Genomic DNA, 26,164 nt, shown 5'->3' with positions numbered 1-26,164 from the left:
CTTTACTGGTCTATTTTTAGTTGCTTGTGGAAGTAAGTTTATTGGTACTCATCTCGTGGTGTGTGTGTGTGTGTGTGTGTGTGTGTGTGTGTGTGTGTGTGTGTGTAAATATGGCTTGGTCTCAAGGACATTTTCTTAAAATTAAAATCTAAAATAATATAAAACCATGGTGGTTACAAAGAATAAGAAATCTACATCCTTGGGGAAACACCACCAAAGTCCCCATGTCCAGGTGCCAAAGCCAGTGCTACCCATTTTCCATTAGACTCTGCACAAGTGACTGCAGTTATACAGTTGCATAGGACTACTTAAAAGAAAATATCAGTTTTCAATAAGAATGTACTCCCCTCTTCTAAATCTTTGGATGACACAGAGTCTCAAGTCCAGCAGATACCATCACTTTCTGTATGGATTGTCACCCAAAATAAACAGAAAAGTGTCTTTCTTTATCGCAAACATTGATACCATTATACACACCAAGACAAATATCTCAAGCCTTGCGGAGCTGAGGTATCTAAGCCTATACCCTATAGCCCAGGTGCACTTCCGGTTTTGGATCGACCCTTGAGGTGACATCCACTGCTCATGTTCACCTTCACCTCTTCCACCCCCACCTTCACCTACTTCATTTCTCTTTCCTTTCCTAGCAAGAGGCTGAAGTGTTACAGGATGTGGGGGGGATTCCTTCTCCTGCACCACCCTCCCCCAGGAGATGTCAGTCTAGCTCCCCTTTCCTTGCTAAATCGAGCTCCGAGAAGGACAGTTTCTGTTTGCTGGAACCTGGACGAAGCTCTGGTCGAGTTCCCGACCTCTGCGATTTGATGGCAATCGGGATCTTCCCCTCCCGCCAGAAGGCTCCCTTTGGCACTATCTGTGGTTGGCTTCTCTATGATCATGAGTCTGGGGATCACACCCCACTCAGGGAATAATGGTTTTTGCTTCTTTTTCTGTTTTCCTTTAGGCCACAGTGGAAGTCCCTCTTGGCTTCTTTCATTGGTCCTTCTACATCTTTGAATTAAATACTGGGGAACTCGAGGCTCTAGCTTTGGGCCCTCTTCTTTTTGCAGTCAGTTGGTTTTCAGGCCAAAAGTTGAATTCTTTCCCTGGCTCTTTGCAGATGATGAATTCTATCTGAATTATAGATTTATACTCATTTACATGTATACAATTATACATACTATATAGGAATATATGACTGCTCCATAGGTTACTAAATGTTACTATTCCATGAGGACCTCAATGTCAACGTGTCCCGGAAATGGCTAATTTCATCACAAATAATATGCTGTAACTTCCAATTGACATTAAAACCTTATTCCCAGCATCTCACACTAGAGAATATAGTTTTTAATTATATATAATAAAATATAATATATATCTGTTGCAACTTCTGCTTGATGATAGTCTCATAACGTAGCTCATGGTGGCCTCAAACATGCAATTCTCCTGCCACCTCTTTCTACACATGCTGGTTTATAGGTATGTGGGAACATAGTTGACGTTATGAGTGACTTTCTAAATATTTCCCTTTCCCCAGATCATGAAATGTTGATCCTTTTGATTGAACGAGTCTCCTTTCCTGCCTGAAGAGCTAGAACTAAGAAAGCAGGGATACCTTCTTTATAGCAAGGATCGAGTGACCCAGCCATTTTCTATGTGTTCATCTCTTAAAGATTCTACGCCCATCCCATCAGCACTGCAGCCTTGAGGCAGAAGCTTCCAGAACATGAACCATCAGGTGGACAAACCTCACCTGAAACACAGCAGCCTCGGAGTCTATGCTTTATTCATTCACACAGCAGCGACTTCTTTCCTAGGTTCAGAATCTGTAAGAAGCACCAAGTTGAACGAGGCTGCATACCTCTCCCATGGGAAAGATGGTTCCCAATCTACAGTGTTTTCAAAGTACTCTATAAAATGTGCAAGTCTGAACAGCATCCTTCTAATCAAAGCCCCTCTGAGGTGCTTTATCACCCAGAGTACAAACTCCATATTCCATGAAGCAGCTCTTTCCGTGTGCGGAGGCTACAGGTACCGTCTCAGTTCTTACAGGTTACAGGCACTAGATTACTTTTCTATTGCCGCAATAACTACTACAACCAAGGCAACTGATAGAAGGGGTCTGTTTGGGTTTATGGTTCCAGAGGGATAAATGTCTATTATGGCTGAGCAGAGGTGTGATAGCTGGAGCTGGAAGCTGAGAGCTCACATCTTGGACCACGAGTAGAAAGCAGAGAGAGCAAACGGGCAATGGTCCACGGTTTTGGAATGTCAAAGCCTGCCCCCCAGTGACATACTTTATTCAACAAGAGCATGCCTCATAAGCCTACACCAACTCTAACTAGGAACCACATATTCACACATTTGTGCTTGCGGGGAGCATTCTCATTCAAAACAGCACAGGAACCAAACAGTTTGCTACTTTAGGAACAGTCCTTAGAGGTTCCACATGCTGTCTAGATCCTGGTCTCTATTGCTGCAATAAAACACCACGATCAAAAGTAACTTGGGGAAGAATGGGTTGATTTCATTGTACAGTTCCCCATCACTCTATCACAGAAGGAAGTCAGTGCAGGAACTCACACAGGGTAGGGACCTGAAGGTGAGAGCTGATGCCAAAGTCATGGAGGGGTGCTGCTTATTGGCTTGTTCCTCATGACTTGCTCAGCCTGCTTTTTTTTAGCACCCAAGATCACCAGTCCAGGGGTGGCACAAACCACAGTGAGCAGGGCCCTCTCACATCCATCACCGAGCAAATAAATGTACCACAGGCTTGCCCATGGGTCAATCTGGTGGTGGTACTTTTTTTTCAATTGGGGCTCCTCCTCTTCCAAAATGACTCTAGATGATGTCAAATGCATATAACCCTAGCCAGGACGCGTTTTCCTTCACTGTTTTGTCTGTCTTGGACTTTTAAACCTATGTTTGGATGCCATTTGCCCCGTTCTTTATGAAATGGTCTCTCCTCTCCTGCTCTTGTCCTTCCCGGCCACCATCTATTCTGTGTTGACATTGGCTTCGCATATTTTGTTGTCTCAACACTTACCGTATTAAAATCCTATTACGTGTCTACATGCCTATTTGTCTAACTAGGCTGGGAGCTTCTAGAGGTCAAGAACTACATCTTACTCACTTTTGCTTTCCAACACTTGGAACAACAGTCAGCATTTATTATTCATTGAGTGAAGATGTAGTCGCTAAATAAGAAATAGAATCAATAAGTCACATCTTGACTTAATCCAATTTGCAGTTTCTGTGTGACTCAAAATAATAATATTTAAAGTCAAGGTAACAGTCATCAGGCATTCTTAATTGCTCCTTTTGCAAGTGTATATGCATTTGCATCTCTTTCAATATGCATTCAAATGCTTATTACATTTATTTTATGTACAGACTACTCATTACAGCAAAGCCATCTCAAGTCAACCAAAGCATTTAAGAAAATCACAGTATAGTAAAACTAGCTCATCCAGACTCGTCACCAAATTAGATTTTCACATAGAATACTGCATGCCTGTGATATTAATAAACAGAATTACTATGCCTTGCCTTGAGAAGATTATTCTTTAAATAGCACACAAAAAAGCGGCTAGTTGCTCTTCAAACACTTGACTACACTCAAAATGGCAAATAAACCGAGCTTCTATGACGCTAACATTTATTTTTTCTATTTCAGTGATAATTATACCCATAAACCTGATTCAGCATTCACTACCACTGAATTCATTAATTAAAACAATTTCACTGCTACTACTGGGATTTCTCAAGGATATCAAAAACACATTCAAAAATCAAAATAGCATACAGCATCAGTTTTAATATGTGCTTGGTGTGCTTTGCTTTGATTTTTAACTCTGCCACCACAAGAAGGCTCTGAATTTAAATACAAGGAGTTTATCTCCTACACAATTTCTTTTTAACGAAACCACATAGAATATAAAATGAGTTTAATAAAAATGGCAAGATCTACATAATAACTCACAATACAGTTTCCTGAAAACCTCTATTGATGGGAATATATAAGCATATGCAAATATTTAAGTAATAGTGATTATAATATGTCTTTATAATCCCGTGGGTGTGTGTTAATCTCTCTGTGTGTTGTGTGTGTCTGTGTGTGTGTGTGTGTTAGAGATCCACCTGCCTCCGCTCTCCAGTACTGGGGTTAAAGGTGTAAGCCACCACACCTGGCTATTTCTAAATATTTTACTTGAGTCATTATTTCTCTTCCCAAGAGTGACTTAAACCCTCCCACGAAGTGAGAACATTCATTCTTACATGAAAATGATAGCCTTTAACCGGAGCTTGGCAAGTTGCAGTTGGAATTATAAATGCAGACACACCCAGGAAATTCAATTATTTCATGCACTGGAAACAATTGGACTCGATTTGGCAAAGCAGCACCCTAACTCTGAGCTTGATTTGGTGAGCACCCCAGCATACTCTGTGAGCTGTTTGTGACATTCTAGAGCACTGATCTAAAACGGAAAGTAGAATTTGCAAGGGTAGAGCATGCCAGCATTGACCACTACACTGCATATCAGAGCCCCTAGTGGAATCTGCATTCATAACTTTGTATGTGTAACAGGATCTCACACAATTAAAATAACATGGAAAATCGCGTTTATTTCATACAGCAAGGGAATTCCATCTCAATTCTCCCAACCAATTTCCTTTCCAAAGGATGCTAGTGGGTAATGATGGAGGAATGGAATCAGTATAGTGAAGAAAACCTGCATCTGCCTTAGAATTATCTTCAGAAAATCCAAATACTATGCCCTGTGTGCCAAGCGCATCTCTGTCACTCACGGCATCAAAGGTTGGTGACATCACAGCCTCCTGCAAGGTCGCTAGTAGTTTCTCCCAAACACTTCTAAAATGAAATTGGCCCAAAATAGTCATTTAAATTGTAAAGCAGTTCAAATTCTCTATTGAGAGATGATATAAACAATATCATAATAATGGCTTATTAAATCTGTTTAATGGACATACCTATTTTTCAACTTAAAGTACAGTAACTCAACTTTTAGACATTCACTTTCCATACAGAAAGTTGACTTTTAAAATTCCCATTTCAAAGGACAAGTAAAACTGGTTCCCCGAAGTGTATTTTTTTAGCTGTGCAAAGCAAGTATCATCCACATAACAAAGACCCTGCTTTAAAGTTATGCTTTCATTGCGAGTCCAATTAGCCCTTAATACTTTAGTATCACACACAATTAGTGTGGCTTTAGCGGGGTCCTGCAATGGGTGCATTGTTAAGACATCAGGTGAGAAATGGAGTCTTGTGGGAATGATTTATTTTGTTGTGTGAACCAGAGAGCATCAGTTAAATGGTCTTTTAATTGACTGGCTGTCTAAGGAACATGCCTTTGAGGGAAACACTACTTTTAAAATTTCCATTGGCCAGGAGGGGAAGGAGCAGGCTGAAGCCTTTGAAGTCTATAGCCATCAGACTAATTATCAGCGCCATTCAACGCACGTTCGTTTAATTACAGTAAATTGAAAAGGATGTGGGGTTTTGAAAGAAAATAAGAAAGTCAGTAAATGGTGACAGAAATTACAGACTCTGCGAATCATCAGCGGAGACTCCAAGTCTTGTCTTTCCTCTTCTTACAAGACCCCGTACATACTTGACTATGGCCTGAAGCAGGATAAGAAGAGAGAGGTGGATTGGAAGCAGGGATGACAGTGAGGAACATTTACTGTGGACCAAAGCTAGGCAGATACTTTGATTTAATTCTCATCATCACTCAAGGATATGAGTTTCCATCTTTGTAAATAAAAGCAACAGCACACACTCACTTATAGCCAAGTCCTGACTACAATATAAATCCATTTAAGCCCAGCGTCGTCCTATCCAATGACTTATTGCTGTTACTTGTTCAGTTTTACCCAGGTAGACACTGTAACACAAAAAGGTTGAGTGACTTGCCCCAGGTCGCAGAACTGGGAGACCCAGGGGCCAATAAGAAACCTTCTGTGAGAACTCTCTAGGCCTTGAGTCATGGTGACACAGAAAGTACGGCCAGCTCCCCCTAAGCAGCCTGACACCGAACATCATCCTTTGACTAAACTTCAATTAAACATCACACCCTCCTCCCCAGGAACACTAAGAGATCGACAGGACAAGAAAAAGTGAGATTAGGGACCCCCCCAACAAACAGCTGGCAGCTTAGCTGACCAAGTAACAGACATGGTATAAAGTGTTGGCAGTACCGGCGACGCAGACAACAGGGGTCAAGGATGGGGGCAAATGTGACGAGGATCTGAACCCTGAGAGCTGAGGTCTTTACTCTGGCAGCTTCTGCCACACTGCACTGTTAACCAATTAAGATTAAATGCAAGGCCTGCTGCTAAGCCTGGGAAGTGATGTACAAGGGAACATTTTTAAGCCAAAAAGATGGATGTTTTGAAAACACCGCAAAGTCCTTTGTTCCTGACATTTGGATAGGCATCCGGAATCAAGATTAGATTAGTGGGAATTAGGTCAGGGGTCTTTCAACCACACATCAGAGGGAGTAAAGAAGCCGAAAACGATCCAAAACCACGGGTAATTTTACCTTTGATTTGGGTACCCATTGCATTTATTTCGTAACCTTTCAAGGGCTTTCATGTTGGAGTGGCTGGTAATGGGGGGGGGGGGGTCACAGATCACCACCATCCAGTGCGTGCCGGTTTGCCAGGCAGCTGACATATAATAAGAACCACTATCATAGACACCAGTTCTACCAAGAAAGGCCTTCTCCCATATCCCAAGCTTGGAATTCCATGGGAAGCATCATAGACTGATTTTTTTTTCTCCCCTCCAAATTCTCTGGAACGGCAAATTCTCGTGGCTGATGAAAAGTTAGGTTAGAAAAAGAAAAGAGAAAAAAAACAACAACACATTCTCCCTTGTTCTGAATCTCTGTTATCTTTTCCAACAGTGAACCGTGTGACGCGGTTCTATGGTTGTTACTCACATGGGATGCTCCGGCCACCCAAGGCACATCAGCATTGCAGTGGCTACAGCACCTCTTCACGTGAACTTGTGGCCTCTTTGACAACAAATAAATGAAATCTGCTTCCCTTTAGTGACTTAACTTTTCTTTGACGTTATACTAGAATGACAGGCACTCAGCTTTGTTGTGAGAGTAACTTCCACTGCCTCAACCAATAGTCGCTGAAATACGAGCCCACAGTGCGGTGGGGAGCGACTTCTGCTCCGTCAGCCAATAGCTGCTGAAATACCAGCCCACTGGGGCGTGGTATATTTCTCTTTTAAAAAGAGAAGCAGATCCGGATCAGGCCCTCTTGGTTCCGGCTCTTGGTTCCGGTGCTTGCTCCTGGCTCCTGCTCCCGGCTCCTGCGACTAGGCTCCCTTCCTGACGGTTTATGGTGTATGTAAGTTTTACCCCCCAAAATAAATAACCCCTTAAAACATAACTGGTGTGGGATTGATTCGCCAATACAGCTTGGATAGCTGTACAAACATCTTTTCCTAGGGAAAGCAGTCTGATTCATAGTCTTCCCAATGATGAAAATGGGCAGTGCGAACTCCCACGTTAAACTCAGTGAAAACACAGTCGTATCTTGGACCCTTAATGGCGTCATTATGACTAATTATTGTACTTAAGTCTTCAATGTTCTCATCTTTATATTGTAAAATATCACACACACACATGCACACAATGTGTGCGCGCACACACATACCCATCACACAACCACATACACGCACACACACACGCACGCACACACGCACGCACGCACGCGTGCGTGGGCACATTAAGGACCTTGCCCGATATCTAAAGCCAGTACAAGATGAGTAAAATTGGATAATGAATAACTGAGGAATCAATGAAATGTAAGTGGAAGATCAATATTCTGTCAAAGTTAGAGTAAATTAAAACACCCAAGGAGAGCAGAATTGAGATGTTTTTTAAATTTTATGTTAGAAATATTTGACTAAAGGTAGTAGTGAAATTGTTTATAAGGGGATGAAGAGCCCTGTGACTATGAGCATCGCCTGCTCTTCCAGAGGATCCTGGTTTGATTCCCAGCACCCCATGGGAACTCAAAACTACCTGCAACTCCAGTTCTAGGGAGTCCGATGATGCCGCCTTCTGTCCTCTACAGGTTCCAAGCACACATGTGGCTCACAGACATATACATATGCAAAGCATCCATACACATGAAATAAAGAAATAAAATTTTTTAAATGACCTGTATATAATTAAAAATTTTAATTCTTACCTTAAAGTAGCCAAGGAGGGATAAAAGCATTTTTTTTAATATCAGGGCAAAAAAAAAATGTCATCACCCTTATTTGATTTCACAATCCATAATTCTAAAGTCTGCTACATACCTCAGATAACTGCTCTTCCTTAGAAGTAAATATAATCAATTAATGACTTTTTTGCTCTTTCCGAGTAATCATTGAAATTTCAGAACAAACAAATGAACCTGAAATGTTCTTATGGATGCACATATGAAAGACACAAAATGGCCAGGTTCCATGCTGATAACATCAATCAATTCACTTCCTCTTGTGTCCTTCCTCCAAGGGACCTCATCAAGGAGTCTCAGACCACCAAAATGTTGTTTAACAAACAATCTCAACCAGAGCTCGAGGAGAGAGTAAGCCCAAGTTGAAGTCGCCACTGGTTAACTTAAAAAATATTGCTTTTGACACTTTCTTCTGTGCTCTTAGCTGACCTGTTTACCTTCAGCAAACGCTGCCAAATGTCCAGAGTTCCATGGTAAGGCTCTGGATGTCATTTCCTAACTGCCGTTGTGGGGAGTGAAGGTTTGGCTTTCTTTCACTTTCCTTCGTTCTGTAAGCAGGCCATTCCCTTCTAGTTAATAAGAAATCTGCCATGATACATAACTAAAAATAATAAAATTAATACACAATTAGCTAATACAAAATAAATTTATGCTACAAAGATTTGGAGTGAAAAAGGTAAGTCGAATCCATGTAAAACATTATTAAATAGAGACAAGGATTGCTTATAGTTCAGATAAAAAGAATGAGATGTAATATCTGCATGCATTGTCTTTTCTTTTATGCAATATTTTGTCGTGTAATTAGGAAAATAAAGAGGTCAAATGCAGCACCTGAGCATACAGCTGTAATTGCTCAAGAAGTTTCATGTGAAGTGCATGAAACAATATTTATTTCAAATTATAAGTACTTAAGGTTAGTGACTTCTTTATCTGCTATGAAAACTAATGTAAACACAGACTGTACTGAGGAGAACGGACTGGCTGAGGGAATGTTGGCCGCATGATTCTAACACTCATTTTGAGAAATAGAGTCTTCCTTGTTTCCTATTGATGGTGTTGGGATAAAGCGGGAAACCGTTGAGGACTTGTACTCCCAATAGGAAGCTAGCAAGCCGCTGCTGGCGATTTATCTTCACTTTGGATTAATGCATTAGAGGATTCTACATAAAATAAATTGTTTCCAATGATTGAAATGAAACTTCTCCACCCCGCGAATAGCAAGGAAATGCCTAGGCAGCAGGAGGGAGCACCGAGTCACACTGGTTCTCAGCTGACACTGAACACTAAGCACAGATCTGCGCTCCTGCTACATACCAAAGCTGACGAAGATGCTCAATAAATAATACAGGTGAAATATTATTAATAAACAATCGTCTTCCTCTTCACACATCCTGCAATTCTTCTGGTTTAATTTTCTCTTAGATCTTTGATGTATAGGACAGACACTGCATTAATGACAGGCTGAAGGAGAAGCACACCCCTAATATTAAAAGCTGGAGAGATTTCTTTCTTAATTGTCTCTGTGTTGGTGCCGCTGTTCCAATTCTTCTTAGCAGTACTGACTTACTAAAATATTAAGTTTTCTTTTCAATTTATTACGGCATACAATTTTTTATATCATTACTCCACACCGGCAATAGGACATAAGTACCAGTAATTGATAATGACATTTTTTTAGACCAGGCAAAGCTGCTGTTTAGACATCCTTAAATCCAATTTTTTTTTGTATGTGGACTTAATTGCACAGTAATCCAGCTCCCAAAGACATCAAAGGCCACATTCCTACCCTTTACCGAGATTTCAACTGCTCTTCTAAGCTAGTAAGTTGAAAGCATGATCAAATTTGCTCTTCAATCAGTTGAGCCCTGTTAATAAACTACACTGTGTGCTCACTCACCCATTCTAAGATCCTGCGACTTCTTTGAGATACCTTCAAGAGGAATCTGCTAAGACATCTTTGATTGCAAGCTCACTCCAGGGCAAAGTTTACCAACAAGGTTTTCCTAGTCCACAAAAGCTAACAGGTGACATGATCCAATATAAGTCAGACTTAATTTTTTCTTTCCCCTTGCTCCTGTACACAAACTGTTTTTTTTTTTCAAAACCATATCTAACACACCATACAGAGTTTGCGCAATTTAATAATTGGACATCAAATATTGATCCCACCGTACACCAGGGGACAAGTCCCCACGCTGTTTACAAGAATTTCTTGGGCCGTACCACATTAACACAAGAAGAAAAGACAAGAAAGAGAAAGCATGGAAGGAAAACATGAATCACAGTCCAACCGGAATACGGAAACCGGAATACGGAAGCACTAAACGTCTACATAGGAAAGTAAGCAATGCAACTTACCGCTCTCACTGTCGGACTTGTTGTCATGCTCCGTGTCTGTCAGGGTGAGGGCTGAGTTGGACCGGCTTGACAGGCAGGAACTGCGGCCCGATTTGACCCCCCTGCCCCAAAGTCTCATGGCATGCTCTGGGGACATCACTGCTTCGTTTTCCGTATCAGCATCTGACCCTGCACTGATGGAGTAACCTCTGTGAGGGAGCCCCATTTCTGCACAGAATGCCACTCCTCTTCGAGTTGCGGACTCACACACGCCTAACTGCCTTAGGGTAAAATTCTGTCCTAATTAGGGGGAAAGAGAGACAACAACTAGTAAGTATATGAGTCCTGCATTTTAGTTTCTTTTTTTCTTTATTTTTTTTCTTTCAAAATAGAAAACTTCCCTGAAAGAAACCCTCGATTGTCCAGGCTTTCCCCGCTATCGGCACCAGGGGTTTGCACCAGCTTTGCATCATATGGTCAAGTGGATGCATTACGGGGAGGGAGGAGGCCCAGTGGACTGGATGCGGACTTTGGCTCAGATTGCTTTAGTCAACTTAAACCCATAGGCACCTCCAGAGATGGGTTCATGGCTCAACCATGAAAACCTAACACAGATGGAAACACTGGTTTCTGATGGCAGAATTTGGCTTAGCCGACTGTGAAGCAACAGAAATGGCCATCTGTCCTGGTTTTGGTCCTAACTATGGGATCTTTTTTACACTTACATGTTACTTCTTTGGGTGAAAAAAAGGTTACCTCAGGATAATAAACTCTTGCTTAAGTGGAAACAGGAGTTGGTCATTTTAATTGTATCTTCTCACTTTAACTCAAAAAGCAATATAAACATCTCTCTCTCCTTCCCTCTCTTTCCCTTTCTTTTTCTCTCTATCTTCCTGTGTGTATGTGTGTGTAGATGTTTGTGCAAGCACGTGCACATGTGAATGTGTGTATCGTGTGTGCATACATATGTATGTGTGTGCATGTGCAGATGTGTATGTACATCTTTATGTGTGTGCACATCTGTGTAGGTATGGGCATGTGCACCTCAACACTCAGTAGTGTAACACCTTGAAAATCATCACCATGCATTGCATATCTATTTTCCTAGATGTCTTGCTTTTAAGAAACACCTGGAAGCATCTGTATTGACCAAAGTGGACCGAGTTTTCCAAGTACGGCGCACTCTACAAAGGAAGTGGGAGTGATAGGTTTTTAAAAATTAATGATACAATCAGGTTCCCTGAAAATAAATGGCCGTGAACTCGGCAAGCCTTTACTAATAAATTGAACATAATAAAACTCATGGCACAGCAATCACTTAAAGCAAAAGTGTTTAAATTAGGTGACACTTCAGAAAGACCTAGAGTATTAATGACTCTTCCCAGCTTGTATTTGTTTTGGGGATTTTAGCATTTTATTACTTTGTGGATAAGGAGAATATGAAACCCGCTTGGTTGTAGAATACCCAGAGAAGGCAAGGCTCGCCCAGTTTTACGTCTTGCCTGTACGAGAGGGCCCCAGACGTAGGCACCTCCAGTATCAAATACATAAAAGGAAGAGTAAGAGAAAAAGACTGATTTAAACACAGCTTCTTTACCAAATCTTTTATGAATATTAAGTATTTATATGACTCATGGTCTTAATTTTCCCACTTCCATCTTATGGATTTACATGAATATTTTAGTGTTAATTTGCTGTTATGAGAAACCTACATTATATTTTTAAGAGAGGGTATTATAAATTATTTGTGATAAAATGGCATGTTGAATCTTCTAGGAAATAAATCAAACACAAGACACAATCCAGTAAATATTTGGTTGTAAAGATATTAGCCCCCTCCAGGCCCGGCACATTTAAACTAGTGTGGCTAATTGTTTTATTGCCGTGGTCATATCGGAAGTTGGAATCAGCTTTATCTCAGTCAGACTTCCAAATGGATTCTGACAATGACACTCATAAATAATGAAAATTGCTGCCACAATTAGCTAGAAATCAAACTGTGCTTATCAGAGAGATGTGGATAAGCGTTGGAATCAAATCAGCATGGAAGACAAAAAAACAAATGAAAAGAAAAAAGGAGGAGAAAAAAGTAAAGTTGCTTCTCCCAGCCAGAGTGAAGGAAGGCGAACTCATGGTGTGGGCTGTATCTGTAAAGAAGTCATCCAGATTTACCCACAAAAGTCAATAAAGCAAGGCTGATGGCATACGAAGAGTACATGGATGAGCTACGGAAGAGTTTCCTTACTGCTCTTTACTGGTCACTTTTAAAGTGGAGCAGGATCAGATTGTTCAAATTGGAGTATGAAGTATTTCTTAGAGTTCGGGGGAAAGTACACTACTGTATTCTCTAGACATCCCAGAACAGAAAACAACAAACAACCAAACAGAACTCTCTACTTCCTGGACGACAACTTGAAACATTTTCCAAGTTGATGACTTCTCACCTTACTGCTATCCTGATATAAAAATCTACAGAGGAAGGAAGCAGAAAGCCGCAGTCCCTAATTGCTCTCCGGGCGGATAAGCATAGCTCGCTGAGCAGTTAAATATCCCACATGCTGTCCTCATGAAGGAAAACACGCACACAACCCAAGGTCCAGAATTATTTGGCCCTCTGCAGTCAGTCACGCACTAGAATTCCAATCTCTTTGGGGCTAGTTCTGAAGTTTAGACTATAACGCAAACACAATAGCCCGAAACCACTGCTAGAGTTCCTCCACCGAATCGAAAAGCTTATTTTTGTTTCCAGAACTTGACTCCAGATGCACGGAGGTTAAAGCCACCCACACGTTCAGCTGAGGTCGCTTTCCTACCATGTTCTACATCTACCAGAGTGTTCATGACTTGACTTAGGTGATGGTTCTTCCAGAACTTGACTTCAGAAGCATGAAGGTTAAAGCCACCCACACGTTCAGCTGAGGTCTCTTTCCTACCATGTTCCACCTCTACCAGAGTGTGCATGACTTGACCTGGGTGATGGTTCTGGGCTGGTGATGGGCTCAATGGAGCAGCACTCGCTTAACATGTGTGAGGTATACATAGCACAAAGGAGTGGGGGGGGGGAAGATGGTTTATGTAAATGTGAGGAAATCCCTTAAAATATATTGGTAAGCATGATAATCATAGAGGGACCTATAATTTAAAGATTCAGTTTCAAATCACTTGCAAATGGTCACCCCACCAGCACAGCTGGTGTTTTGGAAGTTGTCTGCCATCACTGCAAAAACGCCTTGCTCTCATGCTTAAACTTCTAATGCTACTGGTTCTTCTCTTTGGTTAGGCAGACCTGACCTGAATTTTAGGATCTCTTGCTTGATTGGGATTACCTTGGGTGAGAACTAACCATTAAGCCAGAGTAATTAGTCTATCAAATCATTTCCCATGATCTAGTGCTTTTTGTAAGATAGGCTATTCTTAATAATGATGATGATGATGATGATGATGATGATGATGATGATAATAATAATAATAATAATAATAATAATAATAATAATAATAAACACAGGCAGTTTTAACGAATATAGAGCAGACAGAGAGAAGAAACGTTCATGCCTGGGAGAAGAGACAGCTGGCAGGGACATAAGGGCTGGGACAGTTGGGTTGAGCTGGGTTTGTCTCAGGGAAGGGCTGAGGGCAATACAGAGGAGTAGGTACATAAGAAACCACCAAAGCCAATTCTGTGAAGGATAAACACTTGTGAGGTGCGTGAGAATACACTTCAGATTCATGTGACAAGGACTTATGTTCTTCGCAGTGGATCTAACACTTTCAATTTAACTCATCTTTTTGCCTTTCACAGTCTTTAGATTAACTGTTTGCCCAAAATTGGCCAAAAGAGTGTTTATTTTTATCTGCTGCACTTTGAATTTCAGTAGCCTTGGTCATCGGGGCCAACAGCAGATCCTTCCCATTATAATTTGAAACAGGACCAAAACAATAAATTATAGCGAGAACAAAGTATACCTGAGGGCGGAATACACAGTGATTAAAATGCAACATTAGATTAGATTAGATTAGCCAATTCTGTTTTATGATACTCATAAACTGAAAAATCTATACAGGAAAGATTGAATAAATATAGCCAATGCAGGCTGCATCACTTTAAAATAAATTATTTTTAAAAGAATTGGCATATGCGACAAAGCAAATTGGAAAGGTATAAGAACAAACACTTCAAACATGGCAGCATAGCACTTATGCCTGAAATAGATGAGGGGGAGGAAAATGGGTGAGCTACACAGCCTGTGTTCGACCTTCTGAAGTATCTAGAACCTAGTTAAAGGAGGTAGGGACTTTCCTAAGAATGACGCTTGAAAATACTATGTAAGAGAACAAGAGGTGTGAGTGATATTCTCGCCCTCTCTCTCTCTCTCTCTCTCTCTCTCTCTCTCTCTCTCTCTCTCTCTCTCTCTCCCACACACACGTGTGTGTGTGTGTGTGTGTGTGTGTGTGTGTGTGTGTGATTTAAAACAGGGTATCAGTAGCCTAGGTTAGCCTGGAACTCATCACAGTTTCATAACAAGGGTAACCTCGAACTTTGATCCTCCTGCCCTGACTCTTCCCAAATGATGGCATTGCAGGTGTGCAACACCATAGAGTTTTGGGTGGTGATGAGGACTGAACTCAGGGCTTCGTGCATGCTAGATAAGCAGTCAGCTAACTGAGCGACATGTGGGAAGGAGCTCCAGGTAGATCTAATTCCCAATGCATGCATTGTGTACAACTCGATGCATTTTAGGAGAGTCACAGATGTCTGTAACTATGACCAAATCAATTTTTAAATGCTTTTCCTATCCCCAGAAAGGACTCCATAATTATCAGCCATCTCACATTTTCTGGTAGCATCCTACCTCTCCTGTCCCTTGGTAACCATCAATCAACTTCTATCCGTACAGATGGTGATTTGAGAGATTTCAGCGACGATCCTACAGTGTGTGATCCTCTATGGCTTGGTTCACTGACCACCATAATTTTCAAGTTCAAACACAGGCGAGAGATGGCTCAGGAGGTGAAGGCATTTGCCCAGGCTTGACCTGTGTTCCATCAGTGCACCCCAATGGTGCAGAGAAGAGAACCAATCCCTGAAAGTTGTCCTGACCTCCACATTCAGACCTTAGTACATGTGTGTCCAAACAAATACACACAGAGACACACAGACACACACACAACATGCAAAAATAAATAAATGCAAAATCTGAAAAAAATTAAAAATGGAAAACATTTTAATCTGTATCAGAAATACATTTTTTCATATCTGAGTATTATAATGTATGGATATGTCATCTTTATATATGCATTCAAGAGACAGTGAGTATTTGGTTTGTTTCTATTTGGGGCTACTAGGAAAATAGCACTAGGAATATTGGCACACAAGGTTTGGTGTGTGTATGTCTTCATCTCTCCTGGGTTTACACTAGGAGAGGTGCTGCTGAGCCACAGCATAGGTAGAAACTTGGCATTCTCAAGTTAGAGGCTCTCCAATGAGATCCACTGCTTATATTCCCATTATCAGGCAAGAGGGTCCCAAGTTCATGTTCTCACCACGACTAGTTACTATCAGCTCCTTCTCTGGGATATCACACTGAAAAAAGAGTCTAAAATTTGCAGTGAGTCTTTGGAATATAGGTCACTGCAGTGTATTGACTTCAGAAAAACCGGAATCCCTGCTCTTTGCTGAAAGCTGTTTGTTTCATGGGCATGCTATGAGACTCTATTTGTGCCTCCACTCTATACTCCTTTGTGTTCTAATGCATCCTTTTCTTCCTTAGGAAATGCCTTCCCATTGAAACTCAGCCGGATAGTTTATCTTAATAGCTACATGCTATACAAAGATCCTAAATGTACATGGACAAGAAACATTTACTATAGCATCCATGCAAAGATTGAAATAACCCAAACGTTTCCCAGAGAGTGGCTGCCTGGGTGAGATGTATATGTTTGCTACGGAACATTGCATGGCTAACTGAAAGCAGAAATTTGGACTCAGATCTTGAAATCTGGAGGGAAGCCGCACACACACACACACACACACACACACACACACACACACACACACACGTATTTTTTAAAGTTGAAAATGTCAGTTACGCAACAAAGTGTATGGCATGATCACCCTTCGGGAAACTAAGGAAGAGAGAACAAACAGATATAAATGTGCCCGTGTTCTAAGCATGAATAAAGAACAGGAAGTATAAATAACTTATGATAGTCCATTTAGAAGGGATTGGCTGCAAAGAAAACAATGAAACAGAATAGACTTGAAGGTTTTTTCCCCCATGATACTATCTTAGTAACTAAAAATAAAGAAAAGATACTTTTAAAATAAATTTTGTTCAGTTGCTTTTTAATAGTTCTGATTCAAAGCCATCTTCTCTTGAACAAGCTGTGTTCCCAATCCTCCCTGCTCTGAAGAAATGACCTTGTACATGATTTCCTTCTTCATACGTGGGTCGTTTTAAAAGGGAATAAAAAAACCATTGTTCCAAGTAACAACCATAATCCAAATAAGGAAAATGGATAAAGTGATCAGCATAAATACAACAAAACCAAATTAATCTACCACTGTCTTGTACTATTCCCCTTAGTTTCTGTGAGCTTGAATGACATTATTTGTTCTTGGGCACAAGATGACATTCTTTCTTAAGGGGTCCCAAACTACAGGCTTCTGTTAGGTGCTGGCGGAAGCAGCATGCATGCCTGCTAACTATGGCTCCACTTTTGGGTGTATTCACCTAATGTATGACAATAACACAGTAATAGAAGCGCACACACACACACACACACACACACACACACACACACACACATTGTTTTTTCCTACTTTAACTTTCTTAATTAAAACTTGCCACTTGTTCAGCAGAATGCCTATCCTCAAATATGCAATAGACTTTTACTTTGGAACCAGAAGGTGAGCCCCTGAAGCTTTAAACAGATTTGGCATGTGCTCTGTCACTGATCTATAGCCCCGGTGTTTCCTGCTTTGATTTATTTATTTAAGATTTTATTTTTATTTTCAGTGTGAGCGTTATGTGTGTGCAAGTGGCTACAGTCTCAAGAAGGAGGTGCTGGATCCCTAGAAGCTTATATTTGAAGGAACTGTGAGCATCCCTTAAGGGTGCAGCAAGCCAAATCGGGTCCCCCACGGGAACAACGCATGCTCTTCACCACTGAACCATCTCCTGTTTTTCAATATCTTGTCATCACAATAGCATACCTGAGAGAAACAACTTAAAGAATAAAACTTATTTAAATTATTTATTTTAGCTCATGGTTTCAGAGTAATCAGTCTCTCAGGAGGGAAGAGAGCAGTTTATGCCCGGTAGAACCAGGAAAGAGACCAAAGGCGAATGCCAATAGACAGCCCACTTCCTTCTCTTTCCAGTTTAATTCCACTGGGCCAACAGACTAGGGAATGGTGCTGCCCACCCAAGGCACGACACATCACGGGTGTACTTCACCAACATCCTATGTGATTTTTAATGCAGGCAAGTTGGCATTGAACATTAACCATCCAACTCTGGCATGTTGATGGAGGAGTATTTTATATGTCACTGCAGGTGAGAAAAAAGAGCGTAGCCTATTTTTTCTCCTCCACAGCGATAACGTCGAGTTTCCAGAGGGTGGTGACAATGAGCTCATTTCTACAATCACAAGTCTAGTGGAGAGAGGTAGGATGTCCCCTCCACAGTCATCCGGAATGCAGCTATGGAGGGTTCCCCAGTCGACGGAAATTTGAAGTGTTCACCAAGTAGATTTGATGATGTGGATCGGAAGGGGAAAGCTTCAGGTATGTCTTCAAGGAAAAGAAGCAGATACAAAATGAATGTTGTGGAGTATCTCTCCCACTTTCCCCAATTAGATTTATCAGGCTTCCTTGGCAGGGGACTCATAAGATACTGAATGGAAGGTTTTGGGGAGCGAATGAGAAAACCTAGGTTGTGAGTCTACCGACATGTAAAGTAAGAGCAAGTCTTAATGCTCATGAAGGTTTTATACACCCAGCCAGGAAAACCTGATTTTAACAACCATTTGCAATTACAGTAATGCTAAAACATTTATTGAAAAGGCATTCTGAAAATGAGTTTGCTTTTTTTTCTTACTAATTATGCCATTAGAACAAGCCAAGACCTGGAGATGATAATACCCCTCCGACATATCTGCTGGCATCTGATAGGCAGACTGTGGGAGGTGTTGGTCTCAATATGCATATGGTTTGGCACGAAGCAGCAGGAGTTTAATCATTGGGACTAAAGCGGCACCATGGAGCTTCGCAATGTGCATCCAAAATTGGCAACGTGTCAAGGAACCGGATACCAGTTTAGCGGTAAGCTGCGGGCCCAGGACATCAGACCCATAAAGGCCAAGACAGGGGCATGGATTACTCCCACTGTGTCCCGAGGAAGGCTCTAAGCTACATCTATCTCCTTACACCTTCTGGTAGGTAATCTACAAAGCTGCTTGACCGCCAAGCCTGAAAGAAGAGCTTGCCTTCTTAGCCAAAATGAGTTAACAATCAGTTAGGTAGGGGAGCTAAAGGAAGGCAAGAAGAGAGAAACACTAACATGAAATGGTGATAAACCGAGGCTACTTAACTCGTGTCTTTAGTAGAGAAATTTAAGGTTGAGTAAACATGCCCATCTAAATCCTTTAATCCCACTGCTGACATTTATAGCGATGGAGAGGGATTAATCATTTGATCTCCAAATGAATCATTTTAAGCAGTTAATATTTAAAAGTAATAAACTTTGGAGTTGCAGTAATTAGCCTACTAGATCTGATTAATGCCTCAGGTTTTTGTCTCATTTTATAAAACCCAGTTTTCGAGACACACAAAAAGCTAAATTTCCTCAGCCCCAATATCACAGAAAACACAAGACCGGGTCTGGGATTCCTTTCATTTTTGCATGATGACAGAGGTGAGGGAGAACACGGGAGAAATGAAAAGTTTGGGGTCTAACTGGAAATTCATAGCAGCATTAAGTGCTAAATGGCAAGACCATATGCTCATATTTCTTTTGAAGTCTAGGATCAGGCCCCATTATTCACTATAATGGCATCTAAGACTAAACCAAATCTCAGTCTTTAAAATTAAACGCATTTTCCTCTTGGCTCCTGAATCTTCCTCTGACAATTGCCAACATGTCTGAAGGTTCAATAAATTTTCAGACTCTCAAAATCTACAAATAAACAAAGTATAAATAAGAGGAATAAGAGAAGTAATTTTTTTCTACTTTATTCCCAAAGCCAGGGTAAAAAGGGTGCAGAAACACATACCTATCACCCGTGTTACTTTTCTTTATTTATTGGTGTGGTTGCACACACGAGTGTGCATGCCAGTGCATGCATGTCACAGTGCGAGTGTGGGCAGGCATGTGGAGGTCAGAAGACAGCTTACGGGTGTCAAGTCTCTCCTTCCACCATGTGGGCTCCCATGATCAAACTCGGAGCTCCAGACTTGGCAGCAAGTACCATCTTGGCAGTCCCACATAATTAATATTTTAATCAAAGGAATTACAAATACTATTTTTATATCTGCCCAATGCTATCTGTGACACTCTAAAATTATATGTGTAGCCTCCATGTCCTACATTTTAAGGAATAAGAATTCAATTCTTTTCATCGATTTGGAACATACACTATACAGAAGCATTTAAATATTATCAGTTTTGTTAATAGTCAACTGCCTTCCCCCACTTGCAATCAATTTCTTAGTGTTCAATAGACTTTTTCTATTAGGAAACTGAGGAAATACTAGAAAGTCAAGTTCCCACTGACCTGCCACCGCCTCTCAATTCTTGCATATGTCATGTGTGTTATTATTACGTGCAAAATGCTTTCACTCAGCAGAGCCTTTGGGTACAACGGCATCTGAGATTGTTTTTAAGTGAGAACTGTGGTTGTAGCTCATTGGAGATTGTGACTGCCCATGGTACCAAATGGAATCTCATCCTGCTGAACTTGGAGGAGAGAAAAACTGCAAACCCCAAATGTGCCACATTCAATTACTCATGTTTGACCATGTCTACTTTTGGTGCGGTTTGGGGATTACTGTTTAAGAATGTTTTATATACAGTAAAGCTCACAAACCCAAAGCAGATACTTTATGCAGTGTAAGAATTGCAGCCACCACCAGCCCAATCAGACACGGCACCTCTGCACCGAACTCACTAAGTTCTTCCACACCCTCACACCTAATGGGCAAGCACTCTCCTGCTTCAGACAAATCAGCCCTGTGTGCTCTTTGAGCCATGCTAAGGGAGGCATGTGGCCTGGATTTGGGATCCTTTGGATCAGTGGAATGTTTCTGAGATCCTTCCATGTTGTTACAAGTCAATGTCATGTGACTTTGGTACTGTTGGGTCACGTTCAATTGAATGACCATCCTTCACCTTGCCGATTATGAACATGGTGGCAATGAACACATGTTTTCATTTGTTTCAAGTAAATACTTGAGGAATGAATTCCTGGACCGTGAAGGGGGTGTTATTTTTAACTGCCCATAAGACATCGCCAGTTTCCAAAGCGATTGTGCCAGTTTGCATTTCACTTTCCATGAGAGCTCCATTGTTCCAAATTCACCCTTCCGTGATGCCGCCAATCATCTCCCTTTCTAAGCAGTCACAGTGTGTTGTGATTATTTATTTGTGTGTGTGTATGCAGGCACAAGCATGCCCCAGCACACATGTCAGAGGATACCTTGCTGGTGCTGGGGGACTGAATTCTCATTTATCAGATTTGGGGGAAAGCTCTTTTAATGATCAAGACTTTTTGACAGACTTGTTTTCCTGGTGTTTTTTTGTTTGTTTATTTGTTTTGTGGATACAGGTTTTCACTACGTATCTCTGTAATATGAAGGGACTTGCTTGTTGGGGTTTCTCTCCTGCCCAGTACACCATAGCCGGCAAGCCCCAAAGAAAATAACACAGAGATTCCATAAATTATAAAACTGATTGGCCCATTAGCTCAGGCAACTTATTAGCTCTTATAACTTATGTTAGCCCATTATTTTTATCTATGTTAGCCACACGGCTCAGTACCTTTCTCAGCAGGGCAGCTTACATCTTGCCTCTTCGGTGGTCTGAGCAGGAATGGGGGGAATAGGCTTCCTTCTTCCCAGAATACTCCTGTTCTCCTCGCCCTACCTCTACTTCCTGTCTGGTTAACCCGCCTATACTTCCTGCCTGGCCAATCAGCATTTATTTAAAATATGATTGGTAGAATACAGACATTTCTCCCGCACCATATCTCAGGATAACTTTTGATGATCTTGCCTCTGCCTCCCAAGTATGAGACTCAACAAATAACTGAATAGCTACTACAAGCAGAGCTGTTCTTTTTAATCCCAGAAATTCTAGTGGATGAGCTAAAGTATCCCATGGTGCGTGTAATCTTCATCTCTTTGGTGGCTAATGATGCCATGTCCTTCCTCTCAGATGTATTAAACATCTTTGTACCGTTTAGGTATATATTATAAATACTATATATTATTCTATATACTATATTTTATATATAGTATTCAATATACAAGTCTTTTGAACACACACACACATGCACACAGAAATATTTTTTCGGAGACCACAGTTTGCATTTTCATTTGCTTAAAGGTATTGTATGTAAGCAGATGATTTAAGTTTGGTGGAGTCTAATTCATCAAGATTTCTTTAATATTTAGTCTTTTTGCAACCTGATATAATATTTTGCTTATTCTAATATATCCCAGAACACATCCAGTTTTTTTATGCTGTTTTGTAGTAGAAATTAAAAAGAAAGAACAGACAAGAAAAATGGTTTGGAATGATTTTACTTATTCCTGGAACTGACCAGCTACTGTCTGCGTGAGCACCATGACAAGTCTCATGTCTCCTCACCAATCTGAAAGATTTACTGCATGGCAAGACTCTCTTCACTGTGAAAGTCTGGAGCAACAGAAAACAGCAGGCGATGGAACTTGAGACTACGAAGAGAACAATATAGAAGCCCAAGAGAAGGAAATGGAGGAACAGGCTTTGGATAGAATTATATATCTAAAGGGCTAAATTTCCTCCCTCACTAGAGACTGGTTTATACTTCATCTTTAGGCTAAATCTAAAGAGCTTACCAAAAAAAAGCAAAAAATAAAAATAAAACAAAACAAAAACCAACCAACCAAAAACCAAGCCAAGCTTGGTGGTAAATACCTGTAAACCCAGTAATGAGAAGTTGAAGCTAGAAGACTGTTGGGTTTGAGGCCAGCCTGTGCTCCAGTTAATTCCAAGACAGCCCGGGCTACAGTGTGAGACCTTGTCTCAGAAACACACATACATAGGAAGGAGAGGAATGGAGAAAGGTGTGTGTGTGTGTGTGTGTGTGTGTGTGTGTGTGTGTGTGTGTGTGTGTGTATTGAACTGTATCATCTTTGGGTTTGGCTCCTGCCACAAAAGTCATGTTTAGCCCTTTGTCTGGTTGACTTGGGAGATGGTTTTTGCCCCCCACCTTCAGACTGAATGACAAAGATGCTGGGTTCCCAAAGCAGAGATTATTTTTTGCCTTTGTCCATTGGTGATTTAACATTGGAGGTCTTCCCTCAAAGGCCCACGCTACTAATTCAGCCAGTGTCAATATTTTGCTGTCTCTTCATTCTTCCCGGGATTCTCAAAATCCCCATTTTGCTGTTGGAGACTCTGTAAGTCTTCAAAAATTGCTGTATATATATTTCATACTTTTACACATGCCTTTGAAAAAAGTTTTGGAAAGACCCATTTGAGAATTGCTTCTTTGTTGATATTGTTTCTTTCCATTTCTTCTTCAGTTCTTCATTTGGTAAGTGCACAGCAGGCCCTCACTTTAGCAGTGCACTGTAGGCAGAGGTTGATGAGGATCGGCTGTGTGTGCCTGTGAAAATGACACGGAGAACGCCAGGATGGAACACGAAGGTCAGCAAGCTGTTTATATTGGAAGGACTCCATCAGTTACACCTGAGACCCGAGGCTGCCTCTTCGGAAACAAGAGCTCTTCATTCCAGCCAGGCAGACACCTCTTCCTCTTCGAGAAGACTTGGGTGAGTTGTCTGCTGGCCATGCTGGGAGGATGTCCCCTGGGTAAGTCACCAGGGAACACTCAGGTGCAAAGTAATCCACAGAAGGACAACGAAGGCCAGTGATGGCGGGGAGTCTGAGAGCTGAGCTGTGGAATCAGTTCTCTTTCGCAGAATCAGAAGAACAGCGTACAGTGCTCCTCATTCTGAATGGTGCATTCCTGCCAATTATCCACTAAACTGCTATCTGTCTTAGCTTGGATTTTTATTGCTGTGGAAAGACACCATGACCATGGCAACTCTTAAAGAGGACAGCAGTGAACTCTTGTGGCTCTCTCACAGTCCAGAGGTCCCGTCCACTCTCATCATGAAGGGGAGTATGGAGGCATGCAGGCAGACGTGGTGCTGGAGCTGAGAGCCCTTACATCTTCATAGGCGGGCAATAGGAAGTGGTCTAGTAGTCACACTGAGGGAAGTCTGAGCAAAAGAGACCTCAAAGCCCAACCCCGCAGTGACACACTTCCTCCAATGAGGCCACATCTCCTAATGATCACACTTCATTTGGGGGTCATTTTCTTTCAAACAACAATATCTGCTTTCAATTTGTAAAAGTTGCTCATATATATATATATATATATATATATATATATATATATGTGTGTGTGTGTGTGTGTGTGTGTGTGTGTGTGTGTGTGTGTATGTATATAATTCATATTTTTAATGAGCATGAGTATTTTGCCTGCATGTATGTCTGGGCACTGCTTGCTTGCCTGGTGTCCCCTGAGGTCAGAAGAGAGCACTGGATCCCCAGGAACTGGAGATGATGTTTGTGAGCCACCATGTGAATGACGGGATGTAACATGAAGGTTGGCTTGTTGGGGTATCTGTTTCACCCAGTACCCCACAGCCGGCAAGTCCCAAAGAAAATCACTCACAAGACTCCATAAGATTATAAACTGATTGGCCGATTAGGTCAGGCTACTTATTAGTTCTCATAACTTATGTTACCCCATTATCCTTATCTACGTTAGCCACAGGGCTCAGTACCTTTCTCAGCTGGGCAGGTTACATCCTGCCTCTTCGGTGGTCTGGGCAGGAGTGGCCGAGGAAACTTCCTGCTTCCCAGAATTCTTCTGTTCTCATTGCATCACCTCTACTTCCTGTCTGGTTTTCCCGCCTATACTTCCTGCCTGGCCAATCAGCGTTTTATTAAAATACATGATTGACAGAATACAGACAATTCTCCCGCACCAACGGGAATTAAATCCAGGTCCTCTGCATGAACGAGTGCTCCTCATGCTGAGCCACTTCTCTGAGTCTATTGTACATATCTTCTGTACGCACACAAGTTAGAAATATGCTTTCTTTACTATAGTGGTTTTATTTGGGGGTACTATAGTTTATATAAAATGGTATTAAATAAAAATCACCACTTAAGAATTTTATTCCTCCTAAGGTTTCTGCTTCCACTGAAAGTCCCCTCAAATTTTGGGGTGTGTGTGTAGCCCCTGAAACAGACTATACGGATTCACAACCATGTTCTTCTGGCCACCTCTGCTATAAGAGCCACAGAACAAGACTAGTGTGTCCCTTTCTTTCCTCTGAAAAGGGGAGGTGCTCGAAGTCTCAGGGGAGTCAAGAGAAATCGTTCAACATGTAGAGGGGGCCACACACCCATGCATTCGCTCCTCCCCTTTTCATCAGGAATTCAGAAGGGCAGCGACTACTCAGGGAGCCACAGGATAAAAGCCACACACTGAGGGTGGCAGAGCCGAAAACATGGAAGCGTCCTGACTCCTGGGTGGCAGCTTTGATCACTGGACCATTTGCTGTTCCGATTATTTGGGAGAAAATAATTCCTTGAGGTGCTGCGCCACTGTGTTCGAGCTTCCTGATACTCATGGCCCAAGTCGTCCGTGTGCTATCCTGAAACTTCTCGAATTCTTATTGCTCCCCCCCAACATTTGTCTTTAATCCATCTTAATTTATTTTTGAATACGTTGAGAGATATGGGTCCAATTTTACATTCTCCCAGATGGATAACCAGTTGTGCCAGCACCATTTATCAAATTCCACTGAATTCAATTTTTTTTTTGTTTTGTGCTAAGTTTCACTATATACTATGATCTATTTCTAAAATGTTATTCTATGACACTGAGCTTCTTCTTAGTATTTGTATCAATACCACATAGATGTGGTACAGCACTTCAGACTATAGCAGACAGAATACACAAGGCCACTTCAGCCTCACTATTCACCTTTTACATATGTTTTGGATCTAATTTTAGACTTCCATTCCTCCAAATGAATTTTAAATTACTTACTTGAATTGAAATAATCCCAGCTCACTGGAGCACCATTCAATGGCTTTCCCTTTTGTGTATCCATTTTGGGAGAACTGTTTTTTGTAGACTGCCATTTTCTCATCCCCAAATCACTCTCTTCCTGGTCACTCAGATCCTATGTGTCATCCAGCAATACTTTATGAAGGCTCCATGTCATTCCCACCCCCATAAAATATACATATTCCAAGCAAACTCTCTCTGT

At 41.3% G+C, this 26,164-nt stretch overlaps 1 protein-coding gene across 6 annotated transcripts in view; it reads right to left on the bottom strand.

Annotated features, from left to right (window-relative positions):
- Positions 1-26,164, bottom strand: part of Tenm3 (teneurin transmembrane protein 3) — a 446,983-nt gene that overhangs the window by 409,020 nt on the left and 11,799 nt on the right. For all 6 annotated transcript variants that reach the window (XM_085680300.2, XM_087901091.1, XM_085680302.2 and 3 more), the window contains exon 2: positions 10,627-10,905. In XM_085680300.2, coding sequence (XP_085536426.1) covers positions 10,627-10,905 — 279 coding nt within the window. The remainder of the gene's footprint in view (positions 1-10,626; positions 10,906-26,164) is intronic.

Source organism: Myodes glareolus, chromosome 23 (genome assembly GCF_982192425.1).
Source record: "Myodes glareolus chromosome 23, mMyoGla1.1, whole genome shotgun sequence".
Taxonomy (NCBI): Eukaryota; Metazoa; Chordata; class Mammalia; order Rodentia; family Cricetidae; genus Myodes; species Myodes glareolus.
The sequence above is the reverse complement of the archived record's forward strand: the minus strand, read 5'-3'. Positions and strand labels throughout refer to the sequence as shown.